Source organism: Vanessa atalanta, chromosome 11, assembly GCF_905147765.1.
Source record: "Vanessa atalanta chromosome 11, ilVanAtal1.2, whole genome shotgun sequence".
Classification (NCBI taxonomy): Eukaryota; Metazoa; Arthropoda; class Insecta; order Lepidoptera; family Nymphalidae; genus Vanessa; species Vanessa atalanta.
In genome coordinates, this window is record NC_061881.1 from 8,985,091 (window position 1) to 9,008,514 (window position 23,424).

The 23,424-nt window shown below is 31.8% G+C and overlaps 2 protein-coding genes across 3 annotated transcripts in view; one reads left to right on the forward strand and one right to left on the reverse strand.

Annotated features, from left to right (window-relative positions):
- The window catches only part of LOC125067453, an 85,788-nt gene extending 77,433 nt beyond the window's left edge, over window positions 1-8,355 (forward strand). For both annotated transcript variants that reach the window (XM_047676074.1, XM_047676075.1), the window contains 5 exons: window positions 5,642-5,750; window positions 6,023-6,247; window positions 6,396-6,606; window positions 6,861-7,142; window positions 7,579-8,355. In XM_047676074.1, the coding sequence (XP_047532030.1) occupies window positions 5,642-5,750; window positions 6,023-6,247; window positions 6,396-6,606; window positions 6,861-7,142; window positions 7,579-7,815 (1,064 nt within the window). In that variant the 3' untranslated portion in view covers window positions 7,816-8,355. The remainder of the gene's footprint in view (window positions 1-5,641; window positions 5,751-6,022; window positions 6,248-6,395; window positions 6,607-6,860; window positions 7,143-7,578) is intronic.
- Window positions 8,356-14,293: 5,938 nt separating this feature from the next.
- LOC125067338 overlaps window positions 14,294-23,424 on the reverse strand; it is a 29,143-nt gene continuing 20,012 nt past the window's right edge. Inside the window, exons 2-4 of the mRNA XM_047675880.1 lie at window positions 22,568-22,624; window positions 16,428-16,650; window positions 14,294-16,313 (exon numbers count right to left, since the gene is read on the reverse strand). Of these exons, the coding sequence (XP_047531836.1) occupies window positions 14,881-16,313; window positions 16,428-16,650; window positions 22,568-22,618 (1,707 nt within the window). The 5' untranslated portion in view covers window positions 22,619-22,624 and the 3' untranslated portion in view covers window positions 14,294-14,880. The remainder of the gene's footprint in view (window positions 16,314-16,427; window positions 16,651-22,567; window positions 22,625-23,424) is intronic.

Here is a 23,424-nt window from a genome sequence, read left to right on the forward strand (position 1 = left end):
CGATTAAGCACTTTCATTCAGCAGTCACATAACCTAGGCATATATCTTTAAAGCCTTTGCAGCTATTTGTGCTGATTGAGTAACAGTTATCAGCTTCTTCGTCTATAATTAAATTAAATTACTGTTTCTTTTTTTTTTGTAAATAATCAATAAAGACCTGTGGACTATTCCAAATGTTATCAAATCGATCGTTCGATTGTTATATAAACATATAAATAATTACGCATTAAAAATATTTGTGAGATTCAGATAATTCAAAGATAGCTCTTTTGATTACATAAATGTATTTAATAAACCGCTGATACGCCTTTTTTGCACACATACAGCTTAGCGATTTGTCATATAAAAACTGTACATTTCTAAAATTTTATTGATCTAATTCAAGAATACGTTTATTAAACTGACCAATCAAGTTTCGATAACCATTCTGAACCTCCAATTAAAAACTTGTTTTCCTTTAGATATATATCTCTGTAAAATGTACATCACCTACAGCAACATCACCAGCACTGTATATATATATCGCATTAAATATATCCTTTTTAAATTCGCATTAGTTTTGAATTAAAAATACAGTTGCCTTTTATACAACTGTAATGTATTATAATACTATTAGTATAATAAAATAAATAAAATACTTTATGTTACGGAGAAAAATGTCTAGAATCATTTGCCAAACTGATCCGTTGACTGCACGCATCGAGGCTTAATCCCGGGATCTTAGTGTACAATTCTACAAGCTAACCACTAAAACGAGTGGTTAATATTACTATAATACACTTGTCATTAGTCATTAGCACTCCGCTATTAACGATAAAGTCAACGTCTAATTTACACGTACATTAAAATAACGACGGCCTTTGAAACGACCTTATTTTATATATATGATAATTAGTGGAATCGCGAATAACTTACATATGAAACGTTAATTGTTATTGACATTATTAATTATGATTAAATAAGCGAAGTAAAGCGAACAGCAACTGCGGATGTCTAATTTATTTATGACTGGTAACGAAAAATCTTTAACACAAAATTTTAAATAACTGTTTACTGAAATTAGATTGTTTTAATTTCGGAAATGTGTAAGATTGACGTATATGCCACTGATGGTAAGTGGTCACCACCGCCCATAGACATCAGCATTGTAAGAAATATGTAAAGGATTAGAATAGCTAATGCGCGACCATAATTGAACTGTGATGTTATATCCCTTATTCCGGTAGTTACACTGGCTTACTTTCAAACCGAAACACAACAATATTAAGTATTGTTGTTTTGGAGTAAATGTTGATGATGATTAACGTTACCTCTTAATTTCATCATGAACAGTCTCATCTCTTACAATTTATGCCATAACCCTGCGTTGATGGCTTCAGTCAGTCAGGGTATAGTGTGTATATTACATACATAAATACAGTGGCTAGTCGTGTAAAATAAGGATATTCCATCCAGAACTATTTTTATTTAAACAATCTTGATATACTCAGTACAGGCGTACTTTGCTAATTACACCGCTATACACACCCCGCAAATTTTGACGCGTTTATTTAAATAAACTATATAATATCTCGTAATATTTCTTTAACTAATAGATCGTCTCATAATTAATAAAAAAAAATATTTATCTAGATATTTTTTTATAATTATCATGTTATTTATTTTGATTAGGATTCAGACTTTGTGTTATTTAAACTACAGTTCTTAATTTTTTCTTTCTTCTTGGACAAAAATTACCTGTAATGTACTCACTGAAGAGAAGATTTAGATATTTAAAAATAGTAATAAAATTCTTACAGAGGTTTCGTATATTGGTAATAGTTTGGCTTCGAAAGCGCCCGGACTGACAAATTTCTCTCTGACTATAGTAAAATATTAACATAGTTTATAGCCTGTATCCGTCCTTGGTCTTGATAAGCTAAAATAATAGCAAAAAGCTAAAATATTATTAGTTTTGCCGAAAATCCGGAGAAACACAAACAAAAAAAGTTTACCTTTATATATATACTAGTATGATATTTATAAAAGAGGTAAATCTGTGAATGTGTGAGATAAATTAAAAAAAAAATCTTAATAATAAACTTTACACAATACCATGACTGATGAGCATTCCAAAAAAAAATTTTTTTTACAACATAACGGATAATAATCTGTTATTGCTTTAATGTTATTAAATTATGCTCTTTAATTCTCTAGAAATAAAGTACAATTTACATCGAATCGTTATCACGCTCAATACATTAAGCTTATAACTGCTTTAAATTATCTAGTGGATAGAAAATGATATATTCGTGTGAATAATTAGAATACAAATTATCGAGTGTCCAAATTTTTATATGATAACTACCGGTCAAATTTAATAAAATAATATTTATTAATTTCATATCAGTTTGCTTAAATATTTCCTGCTCTTAAAACATTTTATAATTCTTGAACCTTTAATAATTCGACGTAATATGTACATATGTACGATATGTTTACGACTCGGTAAGGTGTTTATAAGATGCCTTCCTAGGCCTCGGAAACAATACGTCTATAAAAATAATTGTCAGGCCTCGAAGTAATGTAAGTCTGACAGTAAGTACATTGGTTTTGGTGGATTGATCGCAAAACATATTTAGCCTCTAATTGAGCTCTATTAAAAACCCATGTTATTGATAATAAAATTACAGTATTTTGTCCTATTGTAAAGTGATAGACACCAGACAGCCTGCGGAAAAGAAATATTAAATTTATTTTACGTTATGTAATTATTTTGTTAAAACATAAAACTACATATGTAATTTGTTAATAATTGGGCTCAGTTATGTAGATTTTGATACGCAAACCAGTCGATCGCTGGTAGAATCGTCAGTGACACCTCGTAAAACTGTCTCTAACAGGGTAATAATACTGTGCAAACACACGCTAACGGTACAAAGAATGGTAAAAAGTAAACTGGACAAATACGTACGAATGAGTTTGCTTAACGGGTCGAGACTTCGGCTAGGGTTGTCGAGTACCAAGAAAATCTGTGTTTCATGTACCTACGCACGTGGATTTGTGCGCGCTTTTTATATATAATGGTCAATATATGTATTTAAACTGAATAATTTATATAATTTAGTGATGTTTATATATTTTATTTGAAGTTTGAATTACACGTTCCTATAAAATAATTACTTTTATAAATTGAAATGTTTTAGATGTGTTTAATTATAGAACATAATATCATGATATGTACGTAATATGTAAATAACAATGATTAATTAGATTCAACTTGTTCTAATTGACTTGTAAGTACAAATTAAGAATAACACATACAAAGTTACTTGCACTAGCAAGGCTTTTTATTACCGATTTTCGCGCAATACCTGTTATGTTTTGGTAGCTTATTTTTTGGTTATACACGGTATAATGTGTAATATTATATTCTTATGAATTTTATATCAATATAAATATATCTATGGACTTGACAACCCTAGGGACTGTGGAAGGACTGGAAACGCGGATCGCAACTAGCTAGAATCGAGTTTTAATCCAATATTTACAAGAAATAAGTTTTATGAAGAGTCTGACATAATTAATAGGGCGTTGGCAATTGTTTTATTTGTCTCATTCATAAAGCATTATTGTGTTGAATGGTAAGGCCATTCACTTGCTCCATTTAATTGTTGTTTTCATGAGGATGCTAATTATGGTTTTGCTAAATAAATTTCTATTATTCGTTTAATTTTTTAAGTAAAATTTAAATGATTTAATTAAATTTTATGCTGTTTTATATTCATTAAACTGTTTCAAGTATGGCTGTTATTTTTAAATGTATGATAGTTAATGATATACCCATATAAAATAGATAGTCATTATAACGTATTACACTTCTGTGATGTCGGCAAAAAAATACCTAAATAGCTGTTTTGGAATATCGTCCGTGACGTATCAACGTTTCTGTATCACACGGTTTTACATTGTCTAATATTTAGAATTAACCTTAATATTTTGTAAATAATTTAAAGTGATCATTTCGGATGGACGTTATCAATTTAAATATTTATAAAGTTGTAAAGTGGATTATTGTAATCTTTTTTTCCTTTCTTAATTTCCTGTTACGTTATATTTTAACTTTTGAAAATAGCTCCTACTCGTTAAAATATTACTTTTATAGAAAAACAAAAGATGTCGTAAATTCGATTCAAACAGATTTGTATCTTATTGTTTTCGAGTTAATGACACACGAAACATAAAAAAAAAGGTCTGCTATAGGAATGAAAGTAACGTAAAACGTATAAACATAATTATCACTTATAAATAATAATGTTATTTCTTTTAATTAAATTCTGACAGTGTTTAATGAACTTAATAAATTTATTACAAAGAGTACGGAACTAACAAAGAAAGACTTGTTCCCACACCTCAATTAAATTATTAAACGATCAATTCGATTGATCGAAAGCAAGCTGATGTGAGAAATACATGTACCATAAAGGCGAATTAAGATTAATTGTAGGCGCCTATTTACTTTTCACGCTACAATGCTTTTAATTAGAAATTGCTCTATAGTTTCCATATATACTTCAAAGATTATTTATAATTTGAACTAATTTTTTATAATGTTAAGTAATTTATATCGGCAGTGCACGCATAAATATTGTTTTGTCGATATTGAATTTTAAACATCTTGAATCCTTTAAATTTTAACAGATAACTTCGAAATTCCTTAGTGGTCGGATTTGAACCTGTTTGTTAAACATCGTAGAAAATTCACATATCCTTCTAAATAAGCCATTGCCAAAGAACAACAAGCCAAGAGAACCCTCTTCGCACAATATTTTCTTTAATCTTTGGTACTGAACGTAATTGAGCATAGATTCTCGTACAGTTAATAAAAATATTCGTTCCTGTATTATTTGTATAACAAATGATATATCCAAGTTTCTCTTAAGTAAATGTTAGAAACAATTCCGTCTTGTTTAATAGATTATTATTTGTTTATGCATTTCCGTCTTCACGGTACGATGCGGTTTGCGCATTTTCTTTTAATTACATTTCACTTAACGCTCAACTGGGTAGGCTGTTTTAGTGAGCGTTTTGCGTTATACCCATTAAGTTCAGCGCCGTTGTGGTAGCGAAATACGTGACTCAAATCTAAACAATGTTTTTACCGCAAAACGTAATTCTACGAGAAATATGATGTTTGGTTATGTACTGGAATTTAAAATGAATTGTTCTGTCTCTTTCTTCTCATGTAAAATATATGCACGTTCCATATTTGAAATATTTTCTTCGAAATGATTTTTAATTAGAATTTAAGTTTATAATTGTGTAAGTAGATTATATGCAAATAACAGTACGATTTCTTCTTCTTTACACTGCCTGTAGCCCAATCTATTTGGGGTGGGCGTGACAAGTCTTTTCTTTCCATTTTCCTCTATTAGTCGTCATCTGAACGATACATATATATATATACATCTCTCTCACACACTCCATCCAGTTTTTCTTGATGACACTACGATTAATAACAAATAAAAATCGTTTTGTCTTTATTACTTTCAACTGCTCCACAAATATAAATTTATCTACGAGGCCAATTTTTTTTTTAGTCAGTGACAAATGAAGTAAATATTGTAATTGTCTTTTTTGAAATGATTATTTTGTCTTCCAGGTGAATTTGACATGCGAGTGAAGTCTTGTGCCGCGTCCGATGGTTCCGGACACATCATACAGCTGTCTGATGAGTATGGCTGCGTGTTGCGACCTAAAATGATATCGAGGTTTGTGTATCTTATTTTTGCTCTCCAAACTAAATTGATAGTGCATAGTTAAGAATGCGAATTAAATTAAATTTGATAAATATCTTGAAACAAAACATAAGAAAGTATGCAAATAAAAACTTATTAATGCTAAAAAGTTTGATAATTTGTAAATAATCATTTACATTTATTTATGATTTAATTATTCATAATATCATTTATATGAAATTTTTTCGATGTGAGAATATGGAATAAAATAAATATAAACTCAATACTTGCTATTAAAATTCCAGATTCCTCAAAGCGAAAGCGGTTGATGAGCGTGCAACAGTAATAACTTATGCGTTCTTCCACGCGTTCAAATTCCCTGACGCTCTGAGCGTGCACATTAGGTGTAAGGTGGAAATCTGTCGTCATGGGTGCTTGGACCATTGCCAACTGGCTGGCATTGCACCACAAAGACATGGAGCATTGGATAGAAAGGATGATAGAACACACCAAGATCATAATGATATCGGGTAATGATAATTCTATTTCATGGTTTATTTAAACAAAATTATCTAAATTATTACATGAATCAAAACATACTTTATAATGAATAATAATTTGGAAAAATTGGAATACGTTGTATTTTATTCTTTTTTTAAACAAATATCTTAATTGCAGTGACTCATCTGTTGAAGAATCAGATTTAAGCCTAGCTGAAGATCATCACCATCTTTCGTTAGAAGAAGCATTTGGCGATGAAGTATCTGGTGATGCAGTACCAGCGCCTGCTCCTCTGCCTCAACGTGCTCCAGCTCCAGTAGTAGAAGATGATGCAGATCGTATGTCTGCTGTGGAAGAACTAGTAGAGGCGTTAGCCAGACCTTTCACTGTGAGTATTACATTTCTGTTTTTAAATAAAGATATATGTCTACAATTTTTTCATTTCTTCTTGTAATTACTATTATTATAGGAAAAGTTTTGCAACGCTTTTCTTTTGACCTAATATTGTATTTAGTTCGATTTAGATAAGACTTAAAAACATATAGTTTCATTCCTAACCAATGTGATATAAAGCACGGCTTTTTTTTTTGCGGTCGCTTCTATCATAATTGTTCAAAATAGTTACAAAAACACATGTTTCAGGATCGTCCAACTGACCTAAGTGACCGTGAACGCTTCCCTCATGGTCCACGCAACCTTGGCCCAATCAAACCAGAACCTTCAGGAGATGGAGTAGTTCTCGCTAAACTTCCAGGTCCAGCAGTCGCTGGTCCCAGATCTTTGCGTAAACGACGCACAGTTCGAGATGCTAGGTCCGCAGATGTTGGTGTTTCTGGTATTTACGACGTGGTCTCCGAAGCAGATCTTGCATTTGGACCTTCAAGAGAGCCTGTCACTGTTTTTAGTGGCAGGATACGTGAAGAGGTAATCATTTTTGCTCATGCAATTTCTTTGTTTTATACCTTTTTATTTAAAACTAAAACAATTTTAATAATTAGCCACTGATTAATCTATTTGCAATGTTGCTTCTTTTCTACAATGTTCCTTATTAGTTTAATTTTATATGATTGTCGTGTACTATAAAGTTCACAACCAAAACATCGAAAGACTTCGTCCTTAGCGAGACGCAAAATTATATCTTTGAAAGAACATCTATGAATAAATATTACTTTTAAATATGCAATGTTTAACAATTTGGCTCTGATGGATGTGCTTCAAAATCAAGTATTATTTTTTTTAAATCTTTCTTTTAAAATCAAGTTTTATTATTTATGAAAACCTTTTTGCGTTTCGGAAGCTTTAACTAAGTTATCACAAACGTGGTTGTGGCGGTGTTTCATAATAATTATTTATTTTTCAGGTTGTATATGGTATATGTATGGGTGCAATAAGCTTTGGAGCATTATTTGCCTCAGCAGCCGGCGCAGCTGCTGGAGCAGCTCTAGCTGCTGCGGTATTGCTCCAAAAACTTCGCTCCAGAATGGCTGTACAAGCACCACCTATGTCACCAGCGCCAGCCTCTCATTCACTCGCTGCTTGGATGGCCTTAAGACTTTTAGGATCCCCACCTCATCCCCACCTTTCGAGAGAAGGTTGATAATAAGAACGAATCTCAAGACTGTTTTGTGTTCTAATTTTGAATAAGGCCAAACCGTCAAGTAATTTTCATAAAACTATCAAATTTATTTAAATTCATATTACGAAGTCAAAAATTGAAACGAAATTGTGTTTCAATGTAAATAACTTACAAAGTAAGGTCATTTAGATTCAAATTTTAAATCATATCGGTCAGTTGAATGTAATTTATTATTTCGTATACTAAACTTCATCACGTCATAATTAAGAATAAGCTAGTTGTATGAAATTAATGGTTCTAATTCTGAAATGCCTCTATAAAACCGATGGTGCTAAAAAGTGCTACGCATATTATTTAACTCTATACTATTCAATATGTTGTGAAAACTATATATAAATATATATATACGTTAAGTTTTGTACAGATTCCTTCTTATTGTGTCCTTATTTATAATAATATCAGTATCTTTCATACTTAGCGATTAAGGATAAACGTCGAGTCATGCCATTAGGATAAGTTTAGATAAAATATATTTTTCAATGCCCTTTGAATATTGTTTAATAATGGAATTATTTTATAAAATATTACGTTGTAAATTATAAACAGTTCAATGGGCTGGAAGTTTACAATTTTTAATAAAGTACTAGATGAAATTATTTAAATTTTGAAGTTTCAATATTGATAAGAGTGAATATTCATTAATATTTTTTGAATATGAATGTAATTTAGATGTTAATACGTTAGTTTTATTTGAATTATTATTTGTATGTTTACACAACGACAAGTGGGGTTAGGAACAAGAGGAACATAAGCTTATAAAACCGAAAGATAATTTCAGTAACGACCCCTTTTTTATTCTATAACATTCAATTATCATTTGACGTTTTAGAATCTTTTTAAATACTTCAATTGTTGCTTCAAAATATTTAGTACTTTTTAATTGTTGCTATTTCTCAATATACAAATTCTATTCCGTCCAATTCTCTATGACAACTATTTATGTTGTTTGTACATTGATAGATTAATTTAGTTAAGGTTTCAAGAAGCTAATATTATTGTAAAATACGATCAAACACCAATGAATACAATAATTATATAATTTATAATATTATACTCATCGTTTTAAATGAATTTGCATTTATTCCGCATTTATAAAAAATATTATTATTTTCTTTTATTGTATCCTTATTGATTTTGCTCAAGAATAACTTTAAAATTATTAATCTTTATTAGATTTATTTTAAGATCAAATTTAGTTATTTTAAGTATATAAGTTTTATTTAATTAATCGATTGAAAGACCGTTAATAATAATATATAATTATCAACCGTTAATAATCGTAGTATTTATCAATCACCTAGACTTTTACAAGCGCTTTAAATCGTTTGCGAATTCATAACACTTAAAATACAAGTAAGTATATCGTTGCTCATATTGTAATTAAATATATATATATATATATATTTAAAACATTGTTGTATAGAAAAATATACATATATTTTATTTTTCTAATAATAATTGATTAATAATCTTGACAGGTCTTTCAATCGTTATTGTAAAATTAAAGATGATAATCATTGTTATCATACGATTGCCACCCAAAAATCTTGCATTTATTAAAACTATTATTTCCTAAGTTACATAGATTTTTGTGAGAACAATTTGTCTAAGTGCAATTTTAACATATATTTAAGTAACGTTATATCCAGTGTAACTTTGTTTACTTTTAATTATCTTCAACATGGTTTTGGTTTCTATATTATAATTATATTTCATTTATTCTTTTATAACGGGAATTTAAGAATATATTTATTGTAAACAATTTGTTTATATTTGTTTATGTATGAATGTGACGAACGCACTTGTTAATATTTAATGAAATTAAAGTTATGTTGAAAATACAGTTTTGTTTTTTATTAGGTTTTAAATACAATAAAATAGGCAGATTTACAGCCGAAATAGCAAAGTCGTTAGAACAAGTGAATCTTAACCTAAGATTTCGATTTAAAAACGGACAAGTAAAACTGCTACGTGTATATCCATAAACTTGCAATCGAGCAATGTAGCACTTCAATATTTAACCAAGCTTAAGTACTCCTAATTAAAATTTAAAAAAAAATTGGTAGAATTAGCAAAGTCGTTATAAGAATGAATTTTGGATTTAGGCGAAAGGCAGTATTTCCACGTATCGGTTACACGTTTTTTAAAATAAAACAACATCCACCTGCTCATTGTTGTCCGCGCCTTTTTTACATTTCATGCGTATATATAATGATTTTTGATTTATATATAATTGATTTTATATACGAATATATTGAAGATTTGATGTACTTTTTTTTTTTTTTTTTGACATAGGTGGCAAACGAGCAGGAGGCTCACCTGATGGAAAGTGACTACCACCGCCCATGGACATCTGCAACACCGGGGGCTTGCAGGTGCGTTGCCGCCCTTTGAGGAAAGAGTACGTTCTTTTCTTGAAGGTTCCCAAGTCGTATCGGTCCGGAAAAACCGCCCGCGAAAGCTGGTTCCACAGAGAGGTTGTGCGAGGCAGAAAATGCCTTAAAAACCGCGCTGTTGTGGATTTACGGACATCTAAGTGGTGCGGGTGAAATTTAGAATTTTGATGAGATGTCCGCAGGTGAAATTTAGCAGCCGGGATTAATCCGAACAATTCCTCGGAACATTCCCCGTGATAAATTCTGTAGAAGATGCAGAGCGATCCAACATCTCGACGCAAAGCCAAAGGATCAAGCAGATCCGAAAGGGCTTGATCGTCGATAATTCGAGCCGCTCTACGTTGGATACGGTCAAATGGAAGGAGCTGGTACTGGGGAGCACCCGCCCAGATGTGAGAGCAGTATTCCACGTGAGGCCGAATTTGCGCCTTGTATAGTCTTAGACGATGGGCCGACGTGAAATACTGTCTTGCCTTGCTGAGCACACCGAGCTTTTTTGATGCCAATTTGGCTTTGCCTTCCAATTGACCGCGGAACTGAACGATGCTCGAAACATCGACGCCAAGTATTCCGATACTAGTTGTGGCGGCTAACGGAATGTTCTCGAATCGTGGAGATACGACAAATGGTGTTTTTTTAGCAGTTAACGCGCAAACTTGCTTCTTTTTGGGGTTGAAAAGGACTAGGTTTAGCCGACCCCAGTTCGAGACTTTGTTTAACGAAGACTCGATTTCAGACACAAGTTTGTTCCGGTTTTCTTCGACGTTCTTTACTTTATTTAACCTAAAACTATTTACAACTAATATATTATAATTCAACGTGGTTAATGTTGAAAAGTATTATTTGCTCTAATTGCTAAACTACTATTTGCTCTAATTGCAATTAGAGCAAATAGTAGTTTAACAACAGCAATTACTTTATTTCTCGATTGTATCTTAAAGTTAAAGGAATTATAGACTTTTTATTCTTTGTAGTTATAATTTTGTTTTGAAACTTCACTTGAAAATACGTACGTAGAATAATTGTTTTTGTACCATATCTATTTTTGATTGATTCACGTTGTAATGTGTTGACAATATTTTAGGATACTTCATACATACATTGTATAGCATTATTTTTGTTGACATTTTTATATATATTAGCATTTCTTTATAAGAAACCTAAATTTCTTGACTCTTTTAAAGTGATGTTCCCTAAATGCGGCAAATATGTTAGTTATATTATGTAACTTCTTTTTAAGATGCATCCCTGAATGTAGTAATCTGATGAAATGGTTTTAATTTACGGCTGGACTTCATATGTGAACAAGTTTCGGGATTCATAATCATTTTGTTCATTTCACAACACTTATGTAAGGCGTTTACATCTTCTAGGAGTTGTGCAGAGTTTAAATCACTTTTAGACGGCTTAATAAGTTTCAAATTATCTGTAAAAAGGAAAACTTCACAATAATTGATTATATTGGTTACATCCCTTATTAAAACATTGAAAGTCACGGACCTAGATGTGACCCTTTAGGAACACCAGATCAGACTATGTAAGAGACAAATCGAAAACCACTTACAACAATATATTGTGTGTGATCGCTTAAATACAACATAAGCCAATCGAGTAAAGTAACTGTATATATATTTTTTAAGTATATCATGATCTACTCTGACGGTAAGGCTTTCGAAAAGTCTGTGTAAATAGCAGCGACTTGCATTTAATTGTCCATTAGCATCATAATGTGATCTATATATACCACCAGATTAGTGTTTGTCGTGATCTGCCTTTTACTAAACCATGTTAATTATTATTTTGGTGTTGCTTAAAAAAATATATGGTGCGGAAGAATCAAACCTAAGAAAGTTTTGGAATGATTGGTAAAAAGGATTTTGCCAATAATTTTCAATGTTATCACCTAATATGTGTATTGGGACAACCTTTGCTACTATTCATTAAATGGGTATTTAATTTCCTTTTTCCAGACTCTAAGTAAATATCAAGCTGGGCTGATACCAAGACTGTGCTTTTATTGCATCTACTTTAAGACGTATCGAAATGATCAGTTTTAATTTAAGTTAGGTATATTTCAACTTAGGGAACAGTGTAAGTTTCATTATGATGATATTTCAATTAAAGGATTCTCGTATATTTTGTTTTTTTTTTTTTAAATAGTTTATGTTTTTCTTTAATGATTGTGATAAGACATCTTGTCAACCACGGTGGGTGCTTGTTGTTGTACATTAAGGTTCATATTTATCAATAATCTCTCTTGAAAAAAAAAATCTCTTTCTTCATTGTTATTACAAATTCCTTTGATGGCGTGTTATTATTCAAAAATATTTCCCGTGGTGGATGATGCATTGAACATCTTAAGTCTAATTTATTTAAAGTTGTAGGATTTTTTATCCATAAGCAATTCGTAGTTGCGAATATTTTTCCTTGCCAAACAAATCGGTAGCGTTATTCCTTAGATTTTAACCTAGTCGCTGCATGTATTGCTTTATTTCCTGGTGATAAGTGTTCTATAATATAAATAGGATTTTTGTGCCATTTCGATGTGACTAGTGTTAATTTTATGTCATTCATTAAAATTATTCTTTTTGGAAATAAAACGCTGGATTGGACGACTGCATTTAGGCTCGGGTTCCAACATAGGACCGATTGAACAATAACTGTGAATAGTAATGTAATTGTAAATCTGGTTATTTGATCAGAGCAACGATGCGAGTTTCTTGCCGTTTCTTCTCGCTAGAGTCTGTTTTCCGAAGAATCAATTGATGTAAGGATACTTAAATGTATTTGTGTATGATTGTACATGTAAAATAACAATTCGAAAGAGCGTAAGCTCCTTTTTAAATAAAGTATACATTGGTATTGATTATTGATTAAGATAATTAATAAACAGATAAATACAAAACTTGCTCAACATTTGTTCTTGTAGTCTGAGTCACGAAACATAAAGATAACAATTATTTAAAAACATTTATCATAGTACTAGTTGGCGAACGCAGCTTCGCCTTTTAGGGGTTGGTCTTCAGATACTAGGTTTAAAGAGTAGTATGCTGTTCAAGCTAATTGTCACATTTCATAAAATTCGGTTCAGTGGTTGGTCGCGAAAGCGTAACAGACAGACCGACTTTCGTATTTATAGTATTAGTATAGATATACGTCCCAGTTCAAATTGTTTCCTTTAATGTTATAATATCATCGTTTTGGGTAGAAATATTTGTTACATGGAGCTGAGACGGGCTAGAGAAGCTTAAATATCGTGAGGAAACTTTCATGTCGCGGATGAAAAACTGCCATCTTGGAGCACCACCAACCTAAGTTGTCGCAAGAGGAGTGAAAGCCTCCGTCTAATATTCATGAAATGCTGTTGTGACTCACGTGGAAGAAGTATAACGTTTCAGTTTTAAACGGTACATAGTATAAGTTGCATTCAAATTCGACTTTGAAATTTTCTGGGTACGATGGTCCGAATAAATTTAGCCAGAAGATGAAGCTGCCAAAGCTCAACCGTGTACAGGTGGCTTGTAATTTAAAATTCGCTGGTTCGATTATGTTTTGATTCTGAGCATTATTGTTCCCATCTATTACACAAGTTTAAGGCTTTGATGGAAGAGTTGAAGGGCTTGAAGGGATTGAAGGGAGGGATGAATGGTATCGTGACATGAATCATCGTATCGGCTTGTAATTTGAATTTCGCTAGTTCGATTATGATTTGACTCTGATCATTATTGTTCCCATCCATACCACAAGTTAAACGCTTTGATGGAAGGGATGAAGGGAGGGATGGAAGGGTATCATGACATGAGTCATTGTATCTAAGATACATAATTCTAAAAGGTAAACTATTTTAATCCATATTTATATTTACATACATGTATCCATTATTTTTGCTGTTCTGATTTATTATTGGTAAAATATAGTTGTCATGATAATTGAGTGGTTAAAATAAAATTGACACAATCGTATATTGTTTAGATATATTCGATACTACATTTGTTCATGTTGTCGTACATTATTCGATTAAATTAGCGAAACAATAAAACGTCAGATATATCGATAATATTCGATATGAAATATATTTAACAATTTATAAAGTCATTATAAAATAAAACAAGAAACATAATCAAAAATTATAAAGAAGGAGAGGTACTCAGGTGGTAAAGTAAATATCATAGCTAGTAAATAGGCAATGACTATTATAAATCTTAATTAAAAAATAAATAATATTAATACTAATGACAAGTTAATTTAAATAATTACAGCTAACGGTTTACCTAAGTGATGCTATACCACGTATTTGATTTTCCGTTGCCCCTGCATCAAACACAATTCGACAAGAGGTAACAGAAGATTGTACTTGAAGTTTTAATACTACATTTGGGCTTATTAAGAGAGTTAGTAGTTTATTAGAACATATATTGTATTCTTGACCTGGAATACAACTCAACTGAAGCCTCTAGATGGCATGATATTACAATATTAATTAAGTAAATCACTTTTTGTAATTTAATGATAATTAATCTACAAAATTTTGAACTAAATTACTTGAGCACATCTAACAATGTATTGGCATGGTCATACTTCAGTCTCATTACGCTACTATTTACAAATTAAATTATAAAAGTATTACACGTTACGAGTAAAATCGACTTTTAGAAATAACATGTGGTCCTGTCGTCGGGTGCGGCCGTGGTAGGGTAGCAATCGCTGCGGTTTTCTTCTTCAGTTTTGAAATAGGCCGCAGTTTGAAAAATAATACGGCAGACATAGCGCTAGAACATATTAATGTGGCAAGAAGAGCGCCGAGTGTTACAGCAAAACCAGGGGTTGTCATACAAACAAGACCTGGCGTAGGTACAACTTTAGGAGCTGTGTTCTCTTCTGAAGGATCTAAATTTAAGTCACCAGCAGACACAACACGAATAACTCTATTTACGCCAACTTCTTTTTCAGGGGATGTAGCTCTACGTTGCCTTCTGACCCTTCGTTCGTCCCTTCTTATTTCCACACTAACTGGGTAGGAGTCAATTTGTGGAGGTCCGTATTCAGCGTGAGGTGCAATTACATTCTGACCACCATCAGAACATTGTTCGGGACAATGGTATCTACAGATTTGTATCGTACATTGGAAGTGAACTTCCATTGAATCTGGGAATTTGAATGCTTGGAAATGTGCGTATGATAATACAGATGCGCTTGCCCCAAAGTTCTTTATCTTTGTAAATCTTGACATAAGCTTTGGTCTGGTTACACAGCCTCGCCTATCGACTAATTGTATAGGAGCGCGTTGACCATCGTGGGCTACGCAATCACGAACTAACATATCGAACTTCGCGTCATCGTCTTTAATTGCTAAGACCATTGTCATCGTTTGTCCAATCTTAACGAGCCCGGATACTTCCGAAGCCCAAGGTCCCTTTCCGACCTGAATTTGCATCCAGCAGCCAACATTATCACCGGCAAAGTCAGCTCGAACTACATCTAACATATCTACTGGGAACGGACGGAATGTAACTGCCTTTTCATATTGATCGTGCCATGTACAACGTAGTTTGCGTGCTTGATCCCATACCTCTTGTACTTGTGGATCGTATTGTATCACTATAACGTTTTCGAAATATGTTCCGGCTGCAGCTACATCGCCACGGTATCTTGGATCTCCACTGCCAGCTGTACCGCAGGCGTGAGCACCAATTTCGAATGAAGCTGATGTCCTGCCTAGATTAGGTGGAAGATGAACACACTGGTGATTTGAATAATGACCCTTTGAGAAAACTATACCAAAGAATGGTTTATCGAAACTAAGAAACACTCTCATGGCATTTTTTTCACATTTAACATCCAGTGATAATATTTTGGGCATATCAGGAGCTGGTGCTGGCCAAACATCTCCAGTTGTACTAAATACTTTGTCACTTGCTGAAGTTTGAGCGTCGGCAGGAGGTGCAGGTGGGGGTGGGGGACCTCGAAAACCGGAACCAATTTCATTCTTGTGATGATTAATTGGAGGACCAAGCGCGAATGGCTTCGAATGAATTTGATGATGATTGGGAATCCTTGGCATCCCTGAAAAAATCAAGTTATGGTTATTTTTAATTCAAACTGTTACAAGAAATAGACATTTTACGCAACATATATTTTTTTTTAGTTTTTATTTAGCATTAAATATTAAAATATTACCTATCGAATGGTGTGGCTGGTGATGAGGTGGATTCTGTCGTCTGTTATGAGGAGGAGGAACTGGTGGTGGTGGCCCGTTATATGCATGACTCGGTGTTTCCCTCTCTGCTGATTCCATAGCCAGTTGATCGCTAGATGGTTCTGCTGCATTGTTTGAATCGGGACTGGGTCCACCTCCGCCGCCGCCGCCTTCATTGGACGTTTGATCGCTGAGAGTTCCGCTCTGGAAATTTAAAAAAATATATTATTATTTAATTCTCAATACAATATCACTATTTAATTTTTAACAAGAACTGACATTTTTAAATGCGTAGTATATGTGTAGTATTCAAAGAATTTTGAGAGAATCTAATAAAATTAACGACGTCATTTTAATAATATCCATATCAAATAATTTTAGTCAGGTTCTCAATTTTTTTGACAAATTCCGCTTATAAATATTTAATTATTTTACAAAAAAATGTATAAAAATAATTCAAGTGAAAAACATCTTATACTAAAAATATTTTATAAAAGATCACTTCACAAACACTTAATTCGCAAATGTTTTACTTATTTTGCAATGTGTTAATCGTTAAGTTTATTTTATAATAGCATTTTTTTATTAATGTACTAACGTTATTGATAAATCAGTTGTTTATCAAATTAAAATTTATCTAGTCACTTGATTTTATCAGATGTTTATTTATCAAGTGTATGTTTATTGATGTAAAATTAGTTCTTTTCTTGTATAATAGTGAGAAATACAATTTTAACTTAACATTGTTTAATCGTTTGTTTCGTATTGATGTAAGTTGTTAGCGTCGAATGTGATTTGATACTAGCTATAAAAACGAATGATCCTTATAAAACGAATGTCTTATCTGCAAGATTTATTTGATTGTATTTATTTTAAATTATATTCCATTAATAATTAAAGTGTGCAATTAGTTTGGGATGTCTCGACATTTTCAAAGTTCCGAAAACGAGAAGAAGAAAGAGGAACTTTACGAAATAATCATTTGTAGTTAGATTTAAAATTTCTTAATTTAGGCATTATATATTGAAGATAAAGTAAATTTTCTTATATCAGTACGCCACGATGAATTTAAAATTACAAACGATGTTAAACCCTCAATTTCAATGTTTAAATTGAGTTAGTCAAAATTGTATCATCAAACTAAGTATTAGATATGAGTGTTCTTTAGGTGCAATAAAATAATTAAACAAAATAATAGACATCCTTTTATAATTCGTACCTAAATTATTCTGACATGAAAATGATATGTTTTTGTAGCATTACAGCTTTCACTAGTGCGCGTGGGCAATATTTTAAGTGTTATTTAATTCGACACACTAGCCTTTTTAATATCTCTCAAACCCAGCGACAAGTTATGCGACAACAACCAAACTCATGTTCTGAGTTGAAACAAAACTGACAAGATGACTCTCGGATTCCAATTTCCTCGACTTGAATAGAATCATCATATTGTGAAAGTTGCCGTGGTTCTGGTTTGCATTTGATTTAAATCATCGCTCAATTGACCGCTCTGCTTTCAGAATATACATTAAACTAGTTTTGACAGATATAAACTTTACCATTAATTATATCTTGTTTTCCAAGCGTCGTGTAAAATTTGGCCGAAGTTATTTGGGTGGTCGAAATAAATGGTAAAGAGAATTTATCGGACCGGTCATAATTTTTCAATCAAAAAATTTATCGTCGCCTATCAAGGAACCTAGAATTATCGAATCGTCAAATATTTTATAACTCTCATTTGTTTCGCCTCGGGCTACGAAATTAGAAAGCATTGGTTCCACCTAAGTGAGGAACGTGGCTTTTTTTTTCATCAATAAAGATTTATGAGTGAGTGTATAAAGGTTCATCCTCCAAGCCGACCGTTGAATCCAGTAATTATTCATGATTGGAATCTGGATGGACATGTCTCAATTGTTTCTACGCGTATTAATCTTACGTAACATAATATAAAAAAGAGAAAGTTGGAACGAAAAAGAAATTACGCTATTGAACCAGACAGTCATTATTAACAAACGATTCGGAGTGCTGAGCGTCATGTAACATTGATAAGATTGTTCCTTCTATCATTAATATTCACTATCAAATGATCTAAGTTATTTAAGAACGACAATACAATATTATATCTACGATTTAGGCGAAAATTATAAAATCTTCATCGCTTCAATTCAATAAATTCTATTTTTAAAATTTGTACTTCTTTATTTCGAACTTGTTAAATAAATACAATCTTATTTCTTCTGTATTAATAGCACAATTTAAATTAAAAAAAAAAGTTAGATTAAAATTAAAGCGTTAAAGTCAAGCTCAGATGAATGACGCTGAAGTATGTCAACGCGTTGGAACTCGTTAGAGCAAGGTAAGTCTATTCAATTTTAATTTATATATTATAAGAAAAATCTCACGAGATTAAATATAAAAAAGGTATTTAAATTATTTCATATTTAGTATAAATCTTATTTCAAAATAGAACATGATGAAATATCGATCGCATAATATGAAGGCTTAGTAGTGCTTGAAGTGGTACATATATTCTAGACTAGAATCAAGATGGTAACGTCCCTACGGTCTGAGCTAGTGGAACGAGATCCGCTTACGAGTATACGTTGAGGAGCGGCCGTCAAGTGCAGTGTGTCACGGCGCGGTCGTTGATCTTGCCGGACTAATTTTACTTTCATTAAATCGCTATCGCATCGCTAATTCGTGACTCTCGGTTTGTTTAGTAGTTAATCTGTGATCATATTAAATATTTAGCTTTGTCAATATATGTATATTCTTAGAGAGAGTCTTAGTTTGGTTGGTTATGTTAGAAGGGGTTAATTTGAATACAACTTTTAGAAAGCTTTTATATTCTAGATCGAGAAAGAGCTAAAGCATGTTGAAATATTATCATTCATCATGTATGTTTCAACCTATCAGCTCATTAGGGTACAGTCGTAAAAATTTGAAATTGGAATGATGAAAATATTAAAACTATCCGCTATAAAGTGGTAGGGTGTAATTAAATAAAAAACTTCAAAGATAGATGTTGTAGGACAATACCTAGAATGACGAGCAGGATTTCAAGTTCAATGTGTGTCGTCGCTGTAGGTCGCGGTGTGACCGACCGGCGGGAAAGCTGACTTTTACTCTTACAACACCCATCTATTGTCACAAGCTCGTAGCCTTTGCTTAGGTACTTTACGTCAGAACACCGAGTATTTGACTAAGACCTTTTTGTTTAAAAAAATACAGAAGACTTGGCTGTATGACAGAGTGCATTGTCCTCCGACATTAAAATTGTGAATTTAAAAATATACTTTACACGTCAATATATCCGTAACCGGTAGTATTCGTGTAAATAATTTAATCGACGCATAAAAAGAATAATATAAAATTAATTTTAATATATTATCGGGAAAGTGTGTAAACTATTATTCACATGTATAGATAATTACTGAAATCAGAACGACGGTTTTTTTTAAAACTTCTCAGTATCGCAGTCCACTGAGAGTTGTTTACAAGATTCAGTTACAATGATACCATTTAAGTTGCCTGTTCTTACTGGCGTCGACTAAACAAGAAAATAGTGTACATAAACGGAACTAGACATACCCGTCAGTGCGTAGTGGGTCAATGACCATATTCGGCGCTTTTACCCGTTGACCGGATTAGATTCTATCTGGTACTATTTCCTCGTGGAAGGCCTGCCCTACCCTATATTGTTACTGATATCTCATTAACTTTTTTCAGCGTCTAGCTGTTCTACATATACAATAGTTCTACACATCTCAACGGTATAAACGATATTATTTAAACACATTTTATACAATCACCACCAGATTACACGTTACTCCAATCCAAAGGATAAACAAATAGATTTTCCTATTTCATTTGATTTTTTAATAGTTCTGATATAGTATAGTACAATTGTTCGTCGTACTTCATGTTTAATATATTTTTATTTATAATACAACTACTTATCCTCACTTTAATTATAATATTCCAAATTTCTAAAATAAGACTTCGCCGTCATACAAAACGCATTTTTTTCGAGAATCCAGTATGAATATTATCGAAATATCGCGTCAATTTATTCTCAAATTTGTTTGTGTGTCTTTAATCACCCTGTGTTTTTAATCGGCTGTAGTGTATTAACAGTTCCTATAAAGATCTTTGAATATAATAACGTAAGCGCAACCTTATTGCGAGTTAAATACTTCTAGCTTATATAATAAAAATGATTATTGTGATTTACGAGTATGTAAAAATTAGGGATTTACTATATAAATATAAAAATCGTGACGTTTTAAAATGTCAGTGTTAGTAAAAAGTTTTACTAGTCTGAGGATTTTATTTACGGCATTATTGGCATAATCTGGTCATAATATAAAATACATATATGTATTTTGTTATGGAAAATGATCGTAAATTTTAAGTCAATTCTATATACAGATGTGTCACACGATGTCTTGTTTTGATAAAATATATACGAATTCCAAACCGTTAGTTCTAGAGGTCGTAAGTATAATTAAGGTTCAATTTATAGCTCCGTATTTTCATTTGTATGACTAATATTTTATGTCAATATCGAATTGCCATAGACAACTTATACACATATACCTAAATAGTAATAGGTATCATTCATTTTCTCTTAAGGAACTCATTCACGTGCTTTGTATAAGTAAGAGATAGTAACTTGGAACAACAGTATTTTCTGTTAATAGATAAAATAAATGTATCGAATAGAAACGATCAATCGCCCTCAAAAATGTTGTGAAAAATGTCCGCGGCTATCTAGTGATGCGCCATAAAAGGAGCGGATGTGTCGATTAAAAATCATTAACTTTCAAGCGCCGATACATTTAATTTAAAACTGAGCAATAGTTTCAAAGCTATTACATGTTATTGTGTCTTTAAGTTTAACTCGATAAAAAGCATATTAATTAATCAATTATTATAGCTCATTCAATCAATTTTAAGAATTAATTTCATAGTTTCTAGAAACTTAATAATATAATGCTGTAATATGTAAAACAGTAATTTAATTTTTAATTCAAACGCAGTAGATCACATTAATTAAGACTATTTTTAATTAAACGAACAAAAGTCTTTATATTCATTTTAATTAATAAACTTGTGTGTGTAAGTATACAATGGGCACCTAATCGGTTATTACGCGTATTGTACGGTTGTAAAAATATAATGCCATCCGAAATGGTATAGCAAATTTTTATACGGTAATAAAAATAGAATTATACATATATTTTTAGGCATATTAATTCCTGCCTATGTCTGCTAGCAGTTTAAAAAAAGATGTTATCTATTATTTGTCCACCTAACACAAGTATTAGTTCTTCCTAGTAACTTACTAGGTTTTGGCTCATAACCTATTTTAGATCAAGCCCGTATGTAACGTTTTTTTTAAATTTATTTCCCGAACACTGATATTAATTATCTGTGGCATTATTGTCGAAAAATAAACAGAGTATGTTATGTGTATTTTCACAACATAATCCGACTTACACTTTCGATTCTAACCAATCATGAAATAGCTTAGAATGTATGGGTATCTGTGAACAGCATGTACGTGACCCTGCAGACATTTCAAAGTAAACGAGAGAAAGTTTTCTAGGAAATCTTGACATCTTTTCTAATAAATGTATATTCTACAAATAATAATTACGAAAAAAAGCTATCATAGTGTCATATAATACGATGTTTTGTATTAGGTGCCAGCGATAAATATATGGAATGTGTATGCATACTTAACAATGCTTATTTTTATTATTTTTTATTATTAAGATTATTTATTGCAATTGCCGTTTGTCAATTTTCGTATGCACAACACTCAAGTGTGTGTATAATTACTACTACTAGAGTCTAGAGTTCTTTTTTTTATGGCATTGGTTGGCGGACGAGCATATGGGCCACCTTACATCACCTATGCGCCACCAACCTTGGGAACTAAGATGTTATGTCTCTCTCTCTCTCTATATATTTTATGGGGTTGTATAAAAGAGATATAATGTTTTTGTGCCGTTAAAATTTTATTCGAACGTTAAACAAATTTGATTCGGAATTTTAACTCTTATTCCAAGAATAATGCTAACAAAGTTTATTTTTTATTGTCATAATTCCTCACCATGTGTAACACGAGGAGGATGCCTATAGCAAGCCCGCGTCTCTGTCGCATCGTGATCTGTGAACAAAAAATATAAATATCACTAAGGTGCGTCTGTTTGTCGCAACGAAAGTTCAAATATTTGACCTGTTCTCTTAGTTTAAAGGGAAAGTTTCATCGTTCCCGGTACATATTTGGATATAGAATTTGTTCTGATATTTTTTAGCCTTCTTCTCCGATCGTGTTGTGCGCCTTGTATTAAAAACAATGAACCGTTAATTCTGTCGATTTTACTGATATAATGAGAACGATAAATAATATATTTGAATACTTTCGAAGTTTTTGTTAACAGTTTCGGCTAGACGTACAAATTGAATGTGCAAATATCTTGAACATAATAACCGTTACAAAAATTGCTTATTCACGAAAAAAATCTACATATTTGGATTATTCCAAATTAACCTAGACATTTATTGATATACATTTTATTCTGTTGTTTATTTTTATCTATATATATAGGATATATAGGATATGGTATGAAAGAGTCATTCCTACCGATTCAAGATGAGATGTTGAACGATTAAATCTCCCGTTTCATTATACTCACTGATGACAGGAGGCTAGTTCATTTTACGCCCCGAAAATCATCTACTATTTATTCTTGAGAGTATTCTATGGATATATTGTATATGGTGTATATATTTACCTAAGATACTATATACTAGATCTTATGTAATAAACTAACTTCCATAATGTTTACACGTTTATATTCATTACGTCATTTAGTAATTGAGCTGAATTTTTTGTAATCAGTTTATGTTGTTGATAATACATTCTAGAATTCTTAATATAATTATTAATTGGATTTGACGACGAAA